General features: G+C 30.7%; 2 protein-coding genes across 3 annotated transcripts in view; both read right to left on the reverse strand.

The window, feature by feature from the left end:
• Positions 1 to 19529, reverse strand: part of LOC126735705 (vacuolar protein sorting-associated protein 18 homolog) — a 41367-nt gene that overhangs the window by 17845 nt on the left and 3993 nt on the right. The window contains exons 2-13 of one of the 2 annotated variants that reach the window (XM_050439776.1): positions 16196 to 16379; positions 15980 to 16134; positions 15833 to 15911; positions 15685 to 15773; positions 15557 to 15604; positions 15307 to 15505; positions 15137 to 15246; positions 14817 to 15075; positions 4685 to 4830; positions 4468 to 4627; positions 4249 to 4412; positions 4065 to 4175 (exon numbers count right to left, since the gene is read on the reverse strand). In XM_050439776.1, coding sequence (XP_050295733.1) covers positions 4065 to 4175; positions 4249 to 4412; positions 4468 to 4627; positions 4685 to 4830; positions 14817 to 15075; positions 15137 to 15246; positions 15307 to 15505; positions 15557 to 15604; positions 15685 to 15773; positions 15833 to 15911; positions 15980 to 16134; positions 16196 to 16379 — 1704 coding nt within the window. The remainder of the gene's footprint in view (positions 1 to 4064; positions 4176 to 4248; positions 4413 to 4467; positions 4628 to 4684; positions 4831 to 14816; positions 15076 to 15136; positions 15247 to 15306; positions 15506 to 15556; positions 15605 to 15684; positions 15774 to 15832; positions 15912 to 15979; positions 16135 to 16195; positions 16380 to 19529) is intronic. The other variant, XM_050439777.1, reaches the window with a different exon arrangement.
• On the reverse strand, positions 18659 to 19332 carry LOC126735708 (FGFR1 oncogene partner 2 homolog). Its single transcript, XM_050439781.1, has one exon. The coding sequence runs from the start codon at positions 19330 to 19332 to the stop codon at positions 18730 to 18732; it is 603 nt and encodes a 200-aa protein (XP_050295738.1). The 3' UTR covers positions 18659 to 18729.

Below are 19529 nucleotides of genomic sequence, written 5' to 3' on the forward strand. Positions count from 1 at the left end.
AAATGTTGTGCTATTAGTTTCACTCGCAGGATCAACCGGTTTCAATCCAATTACTTCATTAATAATGAGCCACTGAATTATGTTGCATCTATTAGGGATTTGGGAGTTATTTTTGATGAGAAACTCACATTTATTGATCATATTAATTCAATTTCTGTAAAAGCATCAAAATTGCTAGGGTTTGTTATGAGAAACTGTTCATATTTCTCAGTCCCTTCAACAAGAAGGGTTTATTGCTCCCTAGTAAGAACTATATTGGAGTACTGCTCTGTAGTTTGGTCTCCATACCACCAGATTCATATCGATGCTTTAGAAAGAGTTCAACATAAATTCCTGAGATATTGTGCTCATAGAACTTTAACTGTTATTGAGAACCATGACTATTCTTATATTGAAAGTCAATTATCTATTCCGACACTGTCGCAACGCCGTAATATTTCTGGTGCTAGTTTTATATATAAGATCGTTAATAGGCTTATTGATTGCCCTGATCTGTTGGATCGCATACGATTTAATGTTCCTCATCACGGGTTGCGCCATAATGTAACCTTTAACATTCCATTCCACAGAACATCCTATGCAATTAATAATCCTATGGATAGGTATATGAATTTGTTAAACAATTCGAATATTGAAGTGTTTAACATAAGTTCCTTAATGCATCTAAAGAGGTCACTTACACTTCATAATTGTGCATAAAATTTTGTATTTACATTCTTGCATATAAATTATTAAGGTTGTTTCTAGTATATGTAGTATAGATGTTTTTTACTTTAGTATTAAATTTTTAAGTAGGTTTAGATTATGACAGTTGTTTATGTAAATATTATTGCTTTGTAAAATTTACAGTTAATGGGGTTTTCCCGTATTCTAAATAAATGAACACGAAAGCCTTCCAGTAAAGAATGGATTGGTACAATCCTTGCAGGCATTCCAGATTAGTATAAACCCTTGATAATAGGTATCGAAAGCTCAGGTGTGGCTCGAAAGCTCAGCTGACCGGTGACTCCATTAAGACTACATTTTTGCAGGATATAAAATCAAGCTCAGGACAGGTAGCTTTAGCTATAGAATGGGTTTAAGAAAAAATGTTAAAGCTAGTTCTGGCAGTGTGGCCAATAAAAACAAGAATGTTAGGTGTTTAAGTGTCATTGATATGAATATTTTGCCAAGAGTTGTGACAGTCAGGAAAAACGTAAGCAACATAATAAAGTGGCTTTGTTTTCAGCACTCTACTGGGCACCTCGGAGTAATCAGAATAAAGGTGACTGGTTTCTGTAACTCAGCAGCAACAATCCATATGGCTAACAATCTTGTAAGTACTACAGCACAGCAAATGATCATGTAATGGCTGCTGAAAAGGTGGGTAATGTTGTTTTACATTACAAGGGCTTGAAACAGCTTGTAATGCCACAATAAGAAACACAGTGTATATTCCAGATCTAAAGGTGAACCTGCTTTCGGCAAGTCAAATTGTTAAAAAGACATGTTCTGTCAAATTTATGATTCCCAAAAGCATGTTATTGCTACAGCAAAGCTTGAAAAAGATTTGTTTAAGTTAGATGTAGTAATTTGCACTGCAAATAGCAATAATTTGTCATGTCATGTATCGATAGAAAATTCTAGATTATTATGGCATCGTAGACTAGGACATCTAAATTTTATGAGTCTAAGTAAGATTAAAAATGGTTTGGCATCAGGTATAGATTTTAATGATAAAGTTAGTATGTATACGGGTAAATGCCACTTATTTAAAGACAGCGGGTCTCAGTTCGGCCACTATAACGTTAATAACACCAAGTAAATACTTAAACTTTAATTTAACAACTTTTAAAATTTCAAGGGTCAAAAATAGTACATGCGAGAAAACATAAAATTAGGTTATGAAATACGTAAATAAAATATATTTCTGACCGAAGTGCAGACTCGTAGGCTAGTTTTCTCACACTACTGAAAACGATAAACGAAACGATGTCGAAATACCTGCGCGCGCCGCGTTTGCCAATAGTTTTATTAAGGTCTGTAATCGCAAGAACTGAACAACTATATTCTAACTTATGTGGCCGATTCAAAAAACTAGTATTGCAGGGTCAAGGTATATGCTTACATTTTTAGATGATTATACACATAAGGATAAGGTATTTGTATATTTCTTAAAATGTAAAAGTGAGGTTTTTGATTGTTTTAAGACTTTTAAGAAATTTGTTGAAAATCAGAGTGGTAAGACTATTAAAATTCTTTGTCCAAATAATGGTGGCGAATATGTGGGTACTAATTTTCAAAATTTAACCTAGATTCTGAGCCGAAATCAAGTACAATATACTCAAGTGCTTCAGATGGAGAAGAAAGCATAGTGAGTGAAGATTATGTTCCAGAAGAGGAGGTGGAGGTTCCTGAACAAGAAATAAGAAGAAGTCAGCGTGAGAAAGGGCCACCAAGGAGCCTATAGCCCCACTATAACAGAATTCGCAGATCCAGATACTGTAGATGAGGCTTTAAGTAGACTAGACTGTTACCAATGGCGTGAAGCTATGGACGAAGAATAATCTGCCTTATTAGAGAATGAAACTTGGAAGCTGTTTGAAGACTCAGCAGACAAGAAGACTTCGAGATGCGAGTGGGTGTTCAAGGTAAAGAAGGATGCCAGCGGAAAGGTAGTGAAACACAAAACAAGGATGGTGAAAAAGGGCTGCAGTCAGAAAAAGGGAATAGACTACAACGAAACATATTCTCCAGTAGTCAGGTATACCTCCATAAGATATTTACTTGCAATAGCTGCTGAATATGATCTTGATATTGATCGGCTTGACGCAGTTACAGCTTTTTAGCAGAGTAATCTTACAGAGGAGATCCACATGCTTAAACCTGAAGGTTTTATAAAATCAAATAAAACTTGTAGACTGCATAAATCCCTGTATGGACTGAAGCAAGCCAGTAGAATTTGGCACCTTCAACTTGAAGAATGTCTGAAGAACTGTGGACTGACCCACTGATAAAAAAGAACTTTCGGAAATTTAGGGTGATGCAAAACTTTTGAATCTATGTGTAGTTTTAAACACTAAAATTTTTAAATTTTCACACAATTTCTGATATTTTTTATGTATACTTTTCTATACCTATCTTTATTAGGCTAGCTTTAGAGATATTTTTCTGCTGAATTTTGAGATAAATAGAGGTTTATTATATTAATTATCTCTTACTATTTTATACCGTCAAACGTTTGATGTTACTCGTTTTTACAGTTATTTGCGTAATGGGTTCGAAATGACCAATAAAAACTGACCCCTCCCACAAGGTCATTCATTGTCACAGTTAATGTCGATCATTCCTACAAAGGTACCTATATTCAATAAACCTTTGTTTCACTAAAAAAAACTTAACAGAGTATTTATACAACTATTTAGCGTTTTTTAAGCTTCTTGTCAAGGCCATAAACAAAAAATTTAAGTACTATTTTTAACTTACAATTTTTCTCTCTTTCTGAATCCCTCATGAAAAATAGGCCTTTCCATAAAAAAAAATTCACCGACTTTCAAGAGAATCAAAATTAACCGCAAGGTCAAATTTAAGGTTTCCGATGTTTCCCCATCAAACTTTTAAAGAGGTTTTTTTTTTCATATCATATGACTCGTTTTTACAAAGTTATTCCCGTGGTATGAGTAACATAAAATACCCTGTAAAAGAATACCAAGACCTGCACTAAGAAATCAAATCAGGATACTCGGATATTTTCATGAAATACATTAAGCACCATTAGTTATTATGATCTCTTAGGCTTCCTTGATTCAGACCAGAAGAAGATCTTTAAAACTAATAAAAATGCATACAAAATATGAGAAACTGTACAAAAATTCCAAAAATGTGGTGTTCTGTTTAAAATATTGAAGACGTTACCATTTTGGTGTAGAAGGGGAAACACTTTTTAGAGATTTTTTAGCTTTATTTGACGTAGCCAAATTTCAAATCAAACAGCGTTGTTATTCTTCTATAAGGTCTAACGTGCCATAAGCTATAATACACCCTGTATGTTAAGATGTTTAAAATACAGGGCGTTGAACACTTACCCTTTCAAAATCTTTATTGACTATGGTTAATTTAATCAAATTGTTTTTATCTCCATGGCTCTGCATTAGTTCATAAATAGTAGACTTATTATTTCTAATACATTCTGTAACCTGAAATATGTTTTTTGTTAAATTGAAAAATGTTATTTTTTATTATATTTATGTTTATTTGAAAATGTATTACCATTGGTAATGTCATAAAAGTCTCAAACTCCTTTTGAACATCATTATAGGAAGCTGATTTTTCCAGGCCCTGATGCCTAATATCTTCCAGTTTGGTTAGATACAGTTCTACTACCCAAATTACTAACATGGTTATTTGAGTTTTGTCTTGCGGCGTTAAGGTACCTTACAATAGTATTGAGATAATATATTATTTTCACAGTTTATAAAGATATATTACTTAGTTTGTCCTTCAAAAATATCCTCAAAGCATCTGGCTGGTTGACTTCAATGAATTTCAAACATATTTCTTCAAAAGAAGACTGAGTTTCTGCATATCGTTGAGCACTTAAAGCATATTGTTTTTGCTCAAAAAGCATATTCGCTTCTTTTATTAAAACCTAAAATAACATATTAGATTGATATTAAGAGGTCTTTGAAAATTGTAATTTAAATACTTGGTTATAACAGGCTTCGTTCCCTCTAGAATATTTTTTCGCTAATTCGAATTCATTATTGTTACAGAATATTTGCCAAATGTTGCGTTCTTCTCGATGCACCTTGAATCGAAACATTGCACTTTCTGATATAGCCCAAATATCTCCTAAAATTAACAGATTAGGTAATCCTAAAATAATTTCAAAGCAAAAATCTTCTTGTAAGTTTTAAATTTTTTAATTAAAAGATTATTTATATTTTATGGTAATAATTAACGTAAGCATCTTACATAAAATAATAAACAGATTTAAAGAATGTTGCTTAGAAAAATAGTTAAAAAATTGGTAGTTGCAAGCCCTTAATACTTAAGTTTGAATCGGATACATATTAACTCTCTGTCTCTCTATTACATTTCTAATATTAGATTCTTAAATTTACGACTTACTTATTAATTTTTATTTTTTATTAGCCAATTTTCATTATAACCGTTTTTATTCAGCAAATTTTCTAAAAAGTACTATTAATGTTTTTTTAATTTTGATTAAATGACGGATTATTATTAGGAATTACTTCAAATACGTAAGTTAGAATTTTCATAGTTCTAAAATTAAGAGGATTCAAAAAATTACTTTCAAGAGTTAAATAATCATTAAATTTAAGTATTGATAATTCCTATTAAAAATAGTTAAAATTCAAATTTAATATGAACGGTATATGAAACTTCTTATAGTACAGGATGTTTTTGTGAAAATTTAGATTGAAATTTAATTAGCCAGTAAATACGTTAAGTATCTCCAGTAATACGTATTCTAAATAAAATTATTTCTATTCAGTTCTTTAAATGAAGAAAAACTATTCAATCTCACAAAAGTTTGTCCTAACTTTAAAGTTGCAATGAATAAGATTAAAATATATAAAAAAATTTATGTCTATAATCAAAATATAATAATAATAATAATAATAATAATAATAATAATAAATATTTTTTATTTGCATAGAAGAAACAAAAAAAATACAAGTTTACAAAATCTAGCAATAAATTTACGCAAATAAAAGGCCTACAAATTCAGAATTCTGCCATGGCAGATTCTGGTCTTTAACATTGTGGCCCCACACTTCATTAAAAAAAAATGGTAATTTCAGTAACGCTCATTAACGCTTAACTAATAACTGATTAAATACAGCTTTTTCTTTAATCATATACCTAATAAACCTACATATAAGAGTTCTAAATTCCAAATTTGACAGTTTAACATCAAGCAAAACAATACACACTGCAAATACCCAAAAAACCGATTAAATTTTTTGTTAAATAACAAAAAATAGAAAAATTATTGCAGACAATAAATAGATAAATAAAATAATCCCAATACCAAAAATTGTAATAAATTACTCAAGAAAACAACCATTCAAGTTAAAAAGTTAAAAAAAAGAACTTAAATTATATATTTTAAATTATATACCCTGCTGATTCATTAGATTTACAATCACCCTCCTACGAAAAGTATTACAAGAAATTAATAATTGGTCCGGATCCAAATTTAAAGAATTTATTTGATAAGCAAAATTGTAAGAAAATGATCGTTTAAATAACTGTGTTTTATGTCTCGGAATGAGAATAGTATTTCTTCTTAAATTTAAATGGTGTACATCATTTCTAAAAGTTATTTTTTGATAGAGATAGGGCGGACTACGATATATTAGAATTTTATAAAAAAATGTTAAAGAATGAGCAATTCTTCGATTATGCATATTAAGCCATCCAAGTTCGTGAAGTTTATGGGAAATGCGGTTTCTCCTACGAATGCCAAATATTAGTCGAATGCAAGAGTTTTGGAGCTTTTGCAGTCTACCCCTATCCTCATAATCAAGACACCAGCCATACACTACATCACAGTAATTACATTGTGAAAGGACCAATGAATCACATAAAAGCTTCTTAATATCTTTACTTAAATAGTGTCTATGCAAATAAATTAATTTCAAAGCAAGATATGCCTTTTTAAGAATATTAGACACGTGATGTTTAAAACGAATATTATTATCTACTATAAGGCCCAAACTCTTACATTTGTCAACAACTGGAATTCTTTCGTCCCCCAATTTAATGTTTATACCATTTAAAATATTATTTACATTAGTTCGATTACCTATGAACATTATAGATGACTTCAAAGGATTTAATTTTAATAAATGCCTTGAAGAAACATCACAAATAGCCTGTAAATCTTGATTAATTTTAAACTCAGCCATTTTAAAATCTCCTGGTAAAAATGAATAATATAACTGCGTGTCGTCTGCGTAAAAATGATGGGCACAATGCTTTAATTGAAGATAAAATCTAGACGTGTAAATGATAAAAAACAAGGGTCCCAAAATACTACCCTGAGGCACACCACTTTCAACTTCCAAAGGATCAGATATGTCGTTATCTATTTTAACACGTTGAATCCTATTATTTAAATAAGAGGCAATTAAATTAATAGCAGCATCAGAAAAGCCAATATAATGAAACAAAGACTTTAAAATTGAGTGGCTAACGAAATCAAAAGCTTTAGTATAATCCAACAACACCAGAGCAGAAATCTTACCCTCATCTCTAGCCCGAATTACGTCATCAATAACGTCCGCCATAGCCGAAGTACAACTATAATTTGTTCTAAATCCAGATTGCTTAGGTGGTAAAATATCATTATTATTAAGAAAGCTACGAATTTGAGAGTCTAGAATGCGTTCGAGAATTTTTGAAAACGTTGGTAAAATACTGATAGACCTAAATTGACTAAAATCTGTTGGATTATGCACTTTCGGCAATGGCAACACAAAGGCTTCTTTCCAGCATTTGGGAAAGTAGTTTTTATTAATACACTCGTTAACAATATGTAAAATAAATGGTATAATAAAAGGACAGCATAGTTGAATTAACGTAATATTAAGATTATCCACCCCGAATGCTTTAGACTTAATACGTAATATAATTGCAGAAATAGTATTATAATCAGTGGGATGAAAAGAAAACTTATTTAAGGTTGGTAATGCATTCTGATCATAAAAATTAATTAACTCATCACAATTATCAATATTTGTCACTCTTGTAGTATCTATAAAATATGAATTGAAATTGTTGGTATTTACAAAAGATTTAGGAATTTGCTTCTGCTTTGATGGCAATATTTTTCTTAGTTCACGCCACTTGTCCTTGTATGTACAATTCTCAAATTTATCACTATACTTTTTGTTCTGTTTTTCGGCACTTCTAGATATACACTGGTTAGAAAGAAAATTATTTTTATTTTTAAGTTTCGAAAAATAACTAGTTGCATTCCTTGGATATCTGATAATAATTAATTAGGTACATACGTTTGTAATCCAGAGGTCGTACTATAATCTAAGTGCTGATTTCATTTCCGGTCACCGAGCAATATTTTGTGACTAGCCTTACATACATTTCTTACAGGCTCTTGCCCATTTACAAGAAATTCTATTTAATACCTTTGACACTAACATAAATACAATTTAAAAATTAACTAAGTTTTAAAAAACAAAAATATGTGAATATGAAACTTAAAAGTAAAGTAAACGTATATTAATTATTACAAAATAGTTATATAGCTAGATTAAGGATAAGGCGATTTCATGTGGATGGCGAATTATAGTTGGGAAACTATCACAATTGATATTACAAGCAAGGAAAATTTGTCGAAATTGTAGCAATTTTGTGATTGGAATTTGAACTAAGAGCATTTGATCTCCAACAAGTGAAAAAAAAGTAGGGTGATATCTGCTGCATATACAGAGAACGTATTGCAGCAAAAAAGGGAAATCAATTTTAGCTAGTAGAAGTTGGTATAGAAACGTTACGGACTGAGAGTCCCGTAGACTTAAAGGAACTTCATTAAATCTGGTAAGCATAATCTTATGGCTAATACCACGTTTAGGGGAAACACCTTACTTTCTTATATTTGATATTTGAAAAATTTTTTTTGCACAGATTCCACCGACAGCTCATGACCTAGACGCACTTTTCACCATCTGATCAATACGTGGAACAAAAAAGATGTTATCATCAAATACTACCCCCAGATCTTTCACCTCAACAAACCTATTTAAGAAAATACCATTGATACCGAAGTTAAAGAGAATTGGGTTTTTTACTGGGTAATACGCAGAAAAACCTTAATATCTTCGGAATAGGCCAGCGTTTTCCATCCCATTAAACAAAGAAAATCATTTATGAAGATAATAAATAAGTGTTTTTTTTTTATAAATAGGGATGATTTTTTCCAACCTTCCAGAAATATACCATCTTTTAGAATAAAATTAAAATAAATGTGCTAAAGGTATACTCAAAACACGAAACCTTAACAAAAAAGCTTGGAATTCCATCAGAACCAGACGTAGATTTAGAAGATTCTTACAGGCCATCATGACGGCATCGGAAGTAATTAAAAAAATGTCTATTTGCTAGGAGCAGAAACGTTCAAAGTAACTTGCAAAAATAAACATAATGTTAGCCGGCCCTTGAAAAAAAAATGTTTTTATAAGTCATATTATTTAGAAAACCCGATTCTGTTCTTTTATTCGCATACTTCTGAACCTTTCAACATAAAAAGGATATCTGTCAGCTGACAGATGCCGGCAAATTTTCTCTTTCTTGAAAATATTTTTAATTATTTCTGTTGTATACCAGGGAGGATTTTTTTTCTAGGCAATTTAGGAGGCCCATTTAAGATTTTATAAAAACTATCACAAGCTGCACCAGTGTTGATAACAAACCAGTCGGTCAATTAACTCGCACAGCTCAGAAAAATTGTTTTTACGAAAAAGAATAACTCGCGAATCCACCTTGTTTACGGGAAGGTGACCAGTTTGAACTTATGTGGTGTTAGTCTCTTACTACCAGCTGTATGCCATTCCGCACCAAATTAATTTTTAAATTAGAGAACACTAAATCCAATAACCGTTGATGAATTTGGTATCACATTAAACTAAGAATTAAGATTTAAGCCAAGATTTAATAAGCCCTTCTTCAAGTTCATGAGCTACTAGAGCTGTAAAAGATGACACCTTAAAATTCCCAAGAAAAATAAGGTTTCTGTGGACCATTAAATCTGAGGATAAAAGTAAATCACGCGTAAGCTTTACTTCGGCGTTGGTTACAGAGGGAACAATGTATACAATAAGAACACAAAATGCAAAACTAACTTAAGCTAATCATACAACCTAAAAACTCTATATTTGGTACCCTAGCTGTGATACTTAAGACAACCAGTAGCTTAGTGATAAGTCTTTTATGGAGGCCAAGCAGGACTTCCTCATCTCTCGATAAGCCTTTTAGATCTGACTTCCTATCATGAAGGTAGACTATTTATGAATCTGGAAACAAGCTTGGAGTCAGGGATATTATCCGGTTGAAACCAGGATTCAGTAATTGCCACTATCGTGGGCCTTGGTGCGAAGTCCCCGAACATTTTGGTAAGTACGGGATACTATCTCTGTGCTACATGCACTGGGGTGATTCATGTTTTTTGTAGCCATTGTTGGAAAACCATTGATAAATCTCAAAAGAAGGTTTTCTTCAACATTAGCGCAAGAAGCTTTTAATTTTTCTTTTATTTCTTGAAGTTGCTTTAACTGCGCTGGAGAATGATCGTCCTCAATGTAGATTTGGTGATTGTCAATAAATTTCTTGCGACTTTTTAATACCACTAACACATCGTTGGTATTTAAAAGAATTACTTTTAAGGCCTTGTGACCATTACGATTTGGCTTACCAACTTTAATGGTGGCTTCAATTATGACCTTGCTAGACAATATTTGGGTTAAATCAGGAGTTTCCTCATGGAGCTGCAGGTTAAAAATCATAACGTTGTTCATCCTGATCTGCCTTTGGAAAACATCCTGAAAAATGACAGAATCATGGATATCGGCGCCATCACTGTTAGGATGACTACTAGCATTTTGTTTTAATTCAAAAATTTCTGATAATTAAGGTCGGCATTAACTTTCAGTTGGTCTTCCAATCTGGCCAGAAGATTTGAGTATTTCAATTCAATTTATCTACTAGTTTATCCACTATATCTTCCAATGACACTTGATTACGGCATCCAGCAAGGGTAGCTTCTGTACCTCACGAGTTGTCAGGCAAAAATGGAGCAGCTGGATTAATAGAACACCAAATACTTAATTTCAAATTCTGTTTGCTGCCTGTTTGGGAGCTATTTATTTCCATACATGCATTGTAAGTCCAAGACGTTTCTTAGGACTTGTTCTACATGGTAGCTTGTTTGTAAAATTCAGGAGTAGTTAGGCCAGAGCAACCTTTATGAAACTATAAAAAAGATGTAGGACATGAAATAAAATATACTCATTCAACATGTTGCTCCTCATTTCACTCATATTACAAACTGCTGTTTGGCAAAAGGTTGTTTTCCTAATCGTCAGTCCAAAGGACTATCAAAACCTTGGACTTCATTATTTCAGTACCTAATTTTAAAAATTTTAGAAATCTTTCTTTATTTACAAATTCAAAGCTTTTAAAAGATTTCGATTGGATTGTATTCTAGCTTTTAGGAAAATTATCTAATTATTCGATATTAATTAATTATACTTCTTGAGGCCTTGAAAAAAGCTCTGAAAGGAATCAGTTATATTATGAGGATATTCAAAAATCAGTCCCAATCAAATACCTTTTAGATAATTTCTGGAATGGCTCAAAGATCCATCTTAAATAAATGAAGATTTGTCAACTGTCCATATTCTCGTCAAACAATAATTTAAAATTAAGTCCTAGTAAGTGTATTATAATGTGTTTCTCTCCCAAAAACAAGAAAACAATATTCTTTGTTAATAAGAACAAAAAATTATGTATGTTCAACCAGTTTTTAACTAGTATTATTTTCAAAGTAAGAAAAAAGTTGTGCGAGTCTTTAGTACTTCCTATTATGAACTAGTGTCTTGGAAAAAAAAAATGTTTGAAAACTGCTGTAAGTTTTCGAAGAATTGTGCATGTCAATCCTTCCTCATTTTCGTTCAGGCTTATTTCGGAAATGTTTTCTTTCTATTGCTGTTTCAGTGCATAATAAACTTCCGAATTCACTTTAGTGGACATTCATTACTGGATTTAAGATAAAATCAAAATAGCATTTTCTGAGGTTACAGAAAATCTCCTTATAATTAAATTTTTTTTGTTTGTCACAACTTGTTTTCCAATTCAAAACAAATTTTATAGTATACACGGTTTTCCTATTATTATTTATCTTATTAATTGCTGTCTATGTAATTTGGTCTGTTATGTTGTAATTGATAAGTTGTTTAGTGTTAGGCTTGTCCTCGGCTATATAAATTTTGGTATAATAAAGACTATATAATATGATTTCTTAATAATAATAATTATAAGAATATCTTAATCTTAAGAATAATTATGATTTAATTTCTTAATTTTTCAATGTTGTCGATTTATATTTTGGCATGCTTCTGTCACAGCATAAAGAAACCAGCAGTCTCACTCCGCTCGAAAATGTAAGCGAACTAATAGCATCCTTAGCCATTCCGCAGCCATGTTCTCCGGATGCCGAGCTCACTGTTTATCGAACTGTGTTCATAGGTGTATCGCCTAGTTCAGCGCCGTACTTGTGACTATTTTGATAGCGTTTTTACAAAGCGTAGCGTTTTTTATAAAAACTTTTGTATTAAAAGAGGGGTATGTCAAAAATTATTAATGAAGCAAAATAATTGCCAAAGTTTTTAATAGCTGCAAATTTGGCTGTATGGCCTAAATAACATAATATTAAGCATCAGTTAAAGTTGCAGCAATGTAATATTTTTTTTTTTGATTTTTAAGGACATTATTTATATTTCTGCCATTTTAACAGTGTTGCCATATTTAAAACAGTTGCAAAATTGTATACTTTTACTTTAGTTGGTACTTAATAATATAACAAAAATTCGCAGATGTTAGAATTGTTTTGAATTGTTGCCAACTATTTGTCTTTATTTATTGACCTAAGAGTTTCTATTTGTTTTGAAATATTACTTTATTTGTATAATTAGTTATCCTTAAACTACTATGTAGTCAGATGTTAACCTAAAAGCGTTACTATACAGGGTGTTAATTAAGTATGTACCATAAATAATTTAACAGGCGATTGTTTGAGTAATTTTAAGACAAAAAGTTCATATGAATATAGGTCCGCAAGTTCTCTGGCGGTGTTATTTATAACATTAAGGAGCTAATTTACCCCTAACATGATTAAATTTATTAGGTTCAGTGTAATCTCGAACGGGATCTGAAGAAATATTTGTGGCAAAAAAATTGGGGCACCTGAATTTTGTGCCATTTTTAATATCTTATTTGATTTACTCAAATACAAATACAACTTTTTCGTATTTCGCTTATTTTTCGAGAAAAAAAGTCCACTTAATTGCATATCCCTGGATCACACAAGGAATTTGGGAAAAAGTTTTATTTGGAATTTATTATTAACTAAGCAAGATACGAAAAAAATTCAAGAGACAGAAAAGTTTTATTTGTATAATCCATAGAACATAATAAAAATTGCACAAAAGTCAGTGGCATATATTTTAGTTGTTGTTAAATTTTAACACCCTGTTTATTGAGAACGAAGAATTTCTGGACATATGTTTATATGAACTTTTTGTTTTAAAATTACTCAAAGAATGGTCTCTTAAAGTTATGGTTCATACCTAATTAACTTCCTGCACGTATTCTTCTATATCGTCGTTGTTAGATGTAGAAATGCGATGTTTATTTTTGTTTAAATATTTTGTTAATGTATGAATTTTATTTATATTAAAAAATCAATATTTGTGCTATGTAGGTATTTTTATTTTACAAGATAATAACATCTAAAAAAATGTTTAAGTCCGGCTCTAGTCAAGGCAAAAGCGCGTGGACCGTAGCGAGTGTCAGCGGCATCCCTACTATAAGCAAAAATGCCTCGCCTGCATTAGTACACATGCACCGAACTCGCTTATTCAAGCCAATGTATTTTTATTGAAGTGCGACTGCTGGTTTCTTTATGCTGTGCTTCTGTGATACAATTACAACGTTATTTTCTCGTTTATGGAAACCAAGTAGCATAAACATTATTTGTTATATCCGCTAAAAGAAAAAATCAAGTAGAGTAATATCTGAAGATCTCGGCGGACACTTTCTTCCAAACCATGGGGAAAATCGGTTGGAAGGCATTGAAAACATTGTGGATGCGATATTAAATATTGCAGTGTTAATGGCTTTGCAAATGACACGCAAATTTATTATTCTTTTAAAGCTGGTGATATGTTGGAGGATTATAGTAAAATAAATAAAGATTTTTCAAGTGTTGCCGTATTCTCGTCAAATAGTAATTTACAATTACATCCTAGTAGATATAACTAAGGAAAAGCTCATCAAGTGCATCACTAAACTGCTGTCTAAAAATATTAGAAAACTTGCAGGATTTAAACTTAACCTTTCCACCAGAAAGGCCTAATCAATTTGTCATTTAAAATGCTTTAACTATTTACCTACTGTTGGGGAGTATTAGCTTCTTCATGTATCACCCAATATGGATCAGTTTCGCTCTCCATTCCTATATTTTACCATGAAATGCGTTTCAATAAAATGTTCAATAAAATCTGTCTCAAGAACACTCTAATATTACAATAAAAAATGTTTTATGTAATGCCTAATAAAAATCTGTTTTTTTCAAAAGTAGTTATGTGCGTTAACAGAAAATATAATTTTAAAAATTATTTCCTTCAACTCCCTGCCTTTAGATTCATGACACTAGAAGCCCTTGTATCTGAATTGACTCTTAAAAATATTTATCATTTGAAAATGCCTAAATGTACTTTTTTAAAAATGAGCTAGGAAATTGTACAGAGGCATTTAGGATTATTCCTCAAAAACAAATTATATTAGATACTCCTTACAAGCATATTTTCAATACAAACCGAGCAAAAAAATTATTAAAATAATTAAAAAAACTCCAGTTTTATTGGAATAAAAATAAATCAATAAATATGGATCTATTAAGACAACCAGATTTCAGCATTTTATTTAATATTATTTTATTAATATTTTGTATAAAAATAATATTAAATAATAAGAGAATTTTGCTTTAACTAATAAAAACTTGAAATTTCTACCTGTTCTAACATCTCTTATAACGCTGACTAACTTGCCAAAAGCTTCATTGTATTGATCTTCATAAACAACCTCTTTATTCAGCAAGCACATTCCCTTGATACTGTCCGTATAAGCCAATAAAATATGAAATTCTGTCATAGCAATGGCTATTGGAAATTTGGGTGACTGAGAGTAATCTTCATATTGAGGTTTGGGGTACTCCAGGTGGGTGATTTTTTCTTTTAACATTGCCATTTTATCATCTTTTTCTGGGTCTATCTAAATAAATTAAAAAGTACTGGTAATAATTTTTGAATATTACTTGACTTTATACTCTTACTTTGCCAAATAGAATTTCTTTTTCAGTTGTCCAAACAAAAGTATTTGGTGTCATCAGATTTTCAGACCAGAATTGAAGTCTGGAATAATTTAATCTTACACATTCTGTGGCTAAAATTAAAAGAAAAATGGTAAAATTTATTAAACTTAATAAGATATTACTAAGCTTACATATGTAAGTATCAGTTTCAGGGACGTTTAAATACTTGATAAAAACTTGTTGTAAAACAGGCTTTTCTTCATGTTCAACGTTTCCAGAGAAAAAATACAGTCTTGATGGGGTTGCAGCAAAAATTATGTATTTTTTTGTAATTTGAAAATACTCTAAGCCTGTGATTGGATTGTTGGCATTTTTACCTATATCAAATACCTAGAAAAATTTCAAAATAAAAGACTAAAACTTAGCAGTTACTATACTTACTAAGCCCTCTGCATCCTTATTACCGTACAGGGGCAAATAATTTGGCAGCTTAGAAAAAGTTACATTACTTTTTTAGCCTAATTTGTATTTTAGTAGTCAAAGCAAAGCAAATAAAGCAAAAAACCTACCTGCCTCCAATATTGCTCCAAGCTTGGTGAAAAGAATTTTTCCTCATCCTGTGCAATCTCTGTTTCATATATTAGTCCTTTTGATGTGCCTATGGATAATTTAAAATAACATATATGAGAAATACAAAGTAACAAATCTCAATATTACCCAATAAAATGGGGCCAGTAGTGTTTGCTGATTCATTCATGTTGCACCACGCAACTGCTGTAAATTCATTACCTCTAAACTGAAAATTAAAAAATTTGTGGAGATACAGGAAAATATCAATTGATAACCAAAACTATTAAGACTTACTTTAGTACTGGACTTAATTTTATCAGACTTTCTAGATAAATACATAAGCTCTGAACTTTCATTAGCTTTATTTAAAGTTAATAGTAAATGGTTTCCAGTTGGATCCAAGAATAGATTAGTTAACTTGCCTTGGGTAAATTTTGACAGCAGAATTTCTAAAAGCAATGTTCATGGTAAGTATCAACTGCCTATTTATGTATGTCTTATGTTACATACCACTTCTTTCTGTAGGATTATTTAAGTTCATTCTAAACAAAAAGTTATTTGCCATAGCTACTACCATATATTTGTTAGCTATGGCCACATGAGTGATTTTATCAGATGGAGTAAAATCCTTCTTTGACTTGGTAAATATAGGAATGTCATGCTGGAGGGACATATTTATATACCCCAAATTAGCCTAAAATATGTATAATACTTATATTAAAAGAGAAAAATGGGTGGTGTGAAAGAGTTAATAAAATCATATTTTTATTCTCCTAAAAGTATATTTTGTATTGTATGTTATTAAATAAAATTTTGAATTATGTTTATTATCCTTTTGCTTAGGGATCTTGCAACTTTTGGTTTTTTTGCACTGGCAGCAAATAGCTGGAGAGTTTCCAAAATCAAATCAATTAGCATAAGCACTTAATATTAAAGGCCCTCCGAGATTTTAACATTTTACAAAAAAGGAGTAATTATAAGCCTGCTCTACACCCACTCTAAAAATTATAAAATAAGGTTTATTATTAAAAGACTAATACTATATAAATATAATATAAATATAATACTATATAATAATATATATTTAGTAATAGTATATAAGTATATAAAATATATATAGTGTCTGTCACCCGGTATATTTATATATATATACAGGAAAAAGGAAACTAATAACTTTACCTTAATAACCTTTTTACTTTTTAAGATAAACAAATAAAATTTGGTATATTGATAGAATAGTCATAAGATTATCGTTTGACATATTCTGTTATTTTTTGTTATTTCCGGTTTAACAGAAAATGACATTAACTTTTTTATTTTAAAAGGGACAATTGATATATTATTACGTATTTTGATAGAATATAATATTCTGAGAATAATGATACCGCATTTGCTACTTTTTGTTTTATACTCATCGAAAAAATCAATTTTTTAAATTTTGAAATAAGGTGCCATAAGTGCATTGGAAATTTTAATTTTTGATTAAGTTATGACGGAAAAACAGTATTCATTTTGTTTTATTACTTAAAACAGTTTTTTAGAAATACAGTCAGTAAACATTTCAAATATTAGTAAACACAAGAATTCTTTCAAAAAACTGTGGAAAATTTATTTGAATGTGATGTATTACGTCAATTGAAAAATAATTCAAGAAAGCCTCAAAATGCAGCCTCCTACTCCAGAAGTCAACCTTCTATGCTATTTCTATTAATTAAATACGTTTGTTTATATGACTTAATTTTTTTCTTCTTAAGGGCTGGGGTGGATAAATAAACCGATTTAAAAAATAATTTAAAAAAACCTGATTTCAAATGTGGTTGTTCCCAATAATGTGCTATTTAAAAAAATTAAGTAAATATCAAAATTTCTGGTTTGGACATTTTAAATAGGCATGTAAAAGATTTGAGTAAAAAAATGCAATGAAAACTATTTATTCGGTGATTACTTGATTACAAATTAAAACTTTCAACGCATTCATGGCACCCTATTTAAAATTTAAAAAATTGATTTTTTCTATAAGTATAAAACAAAAAGTAGCAAATGCAGTATCATTGTTCTGAGAATATGATTTTCTATCAAAATAAACAATAATATACAGTATCTCATTTAAAATAAGAAGGCTGTTATTGTTGAATCTGTGAAATTTTTGGGACTTATTGTTGACAGCTCTTTAAAGTGGGAATTATATATCGATGTTTTATGTAAAAAATTAAGTTCAGCTTATTTTGCCATAAGATCAAGAACAGTGTATTATGCCCTTTCTGAGTCCCATCTTCGTTACGCCCTTACATTCTGGGGCACATGCTGTGCGACTCAGTTTAAGAGAGAAGAAAAGAGAGCAGTTCGCTATTTACTAGGACTTGATAGTCGAGCTCACTGCCAAGAAATGTTTAAAAGATTTAAAATATTAACTGTTCCATCTTTATTCATTCTTGAATCTATTTGCTTGGTTCGCAAGCATACAGTATCGGACAAAAATGAAGCGACGCTATAATATTCCTAAAAAACTTTGTGACTGTACCTCGTATAATTAGGAACAATTTTGTAGTATCAGTACATACCTTTGTTAATCGTATTTAAACATTCTTTGCTTCTTGTGATGAATAGCAAGAGATTAGTAAATTGTTGTAGTTTTTTATGCATTTTTTCATAGGTCGCTTTATTTTTGACAAAAATAAAGCGACTTGATCGATATTGTTCATACCATTAGTAGATAAACATCGGTTTTGGTCGGTATCAAATCTATATTTTGTTTAAAAATGCCTCGTGGTAAACATTTTTCTATTGATCTTAAAGAAAGAATTATTGCATCGTATAAGATGGAACACCTTTCATTAAATTTCGACTTAAAGTGGATACATTAATAATTTACATAAATTGCAACAAGTAACGGCAGACACCGAGGGGGGCCAAATTAAATCTGTCTGCTCGAAATTATACACTAATCAACTAACAGTAAACAAAACTCACAAGTAAAAAATAACATATTTTACAAAACAATAAGATACATCCTAGAGAAACTCAAAAGTTTTACGGTAAATTAACTAAACAGGCTCGGTCTGAACCGTCTTATCTTCTGTGGAAACTAAATCTAAATCTAGTTTTTGGGATATTCGTAACAACTCTCTCAGACCCTGATTTTCAGCTTTTAACTGGGATACGATCTCCTCAAACCTCAATTCCTTATCCTCATCCAACATGGCGGCCTTTTCCATTACCGCGGCCATTTCTTCAATCTTATTCGCTTGCTCTTGAATTATAAATTGATATCTTTGCTCTTGTAAAGCCTTAAAATTAATTTTTGTTTTATATATCTTCTCCTGTGTATGCTGTCTATATTTAGTCATAATTCTCTCTATAGTAAACTGGTACTCCTCCAGGATGGATTTGAGATCTCTATTTTCCTGCTGGATTTCTCTTAAATGCCTGTTTTCTTTTTGAATATTCGCTATGAGTTGAGAGTGAGGTTTTTGACTAGCAATTTCATTCAGTTGCTCCACTTCCTCTTGAAACTGTTTCATTGCATCAATTTTTTTATTAATGGCATGAGTCTCTGAATGTAAGTTATCTGTTAAGGTTTCTCTATCCTTGAGTCTTCCGGCCAGCTTTTTGGCATCTATTAGGATCTGTTGCATGATAAGGGACATGTTTATTGCTGTGGTATTGAAGTGTCAGTCTATATTGGAAATTCTTGTTCCGCTCGAAGTATCGGCCATAATAAACATTTAAAGCTCATTAAGCAATAAATATAGCAAACTCAATGGTTTTGTTACTATGCAATACCTTATTTTGTAACTTTATGGGTTCTGCTTGAACAACTTAATAATATCTCACTTTAAATGCA

Source organism: Anthonomus grandis, chromosome 4 (assembly GCF_022605725.1).
Source record: "Anthonomus grandis grandis chromosome 4, icAntGran1.3, whole genome shotgun sequence".
Lineage (NCBI taxonomy): Eukaryota > Metazoa > Arthropoda > Insecta > Coleoptera > Curculionidae > Anthonomus > Anthonomus grandis.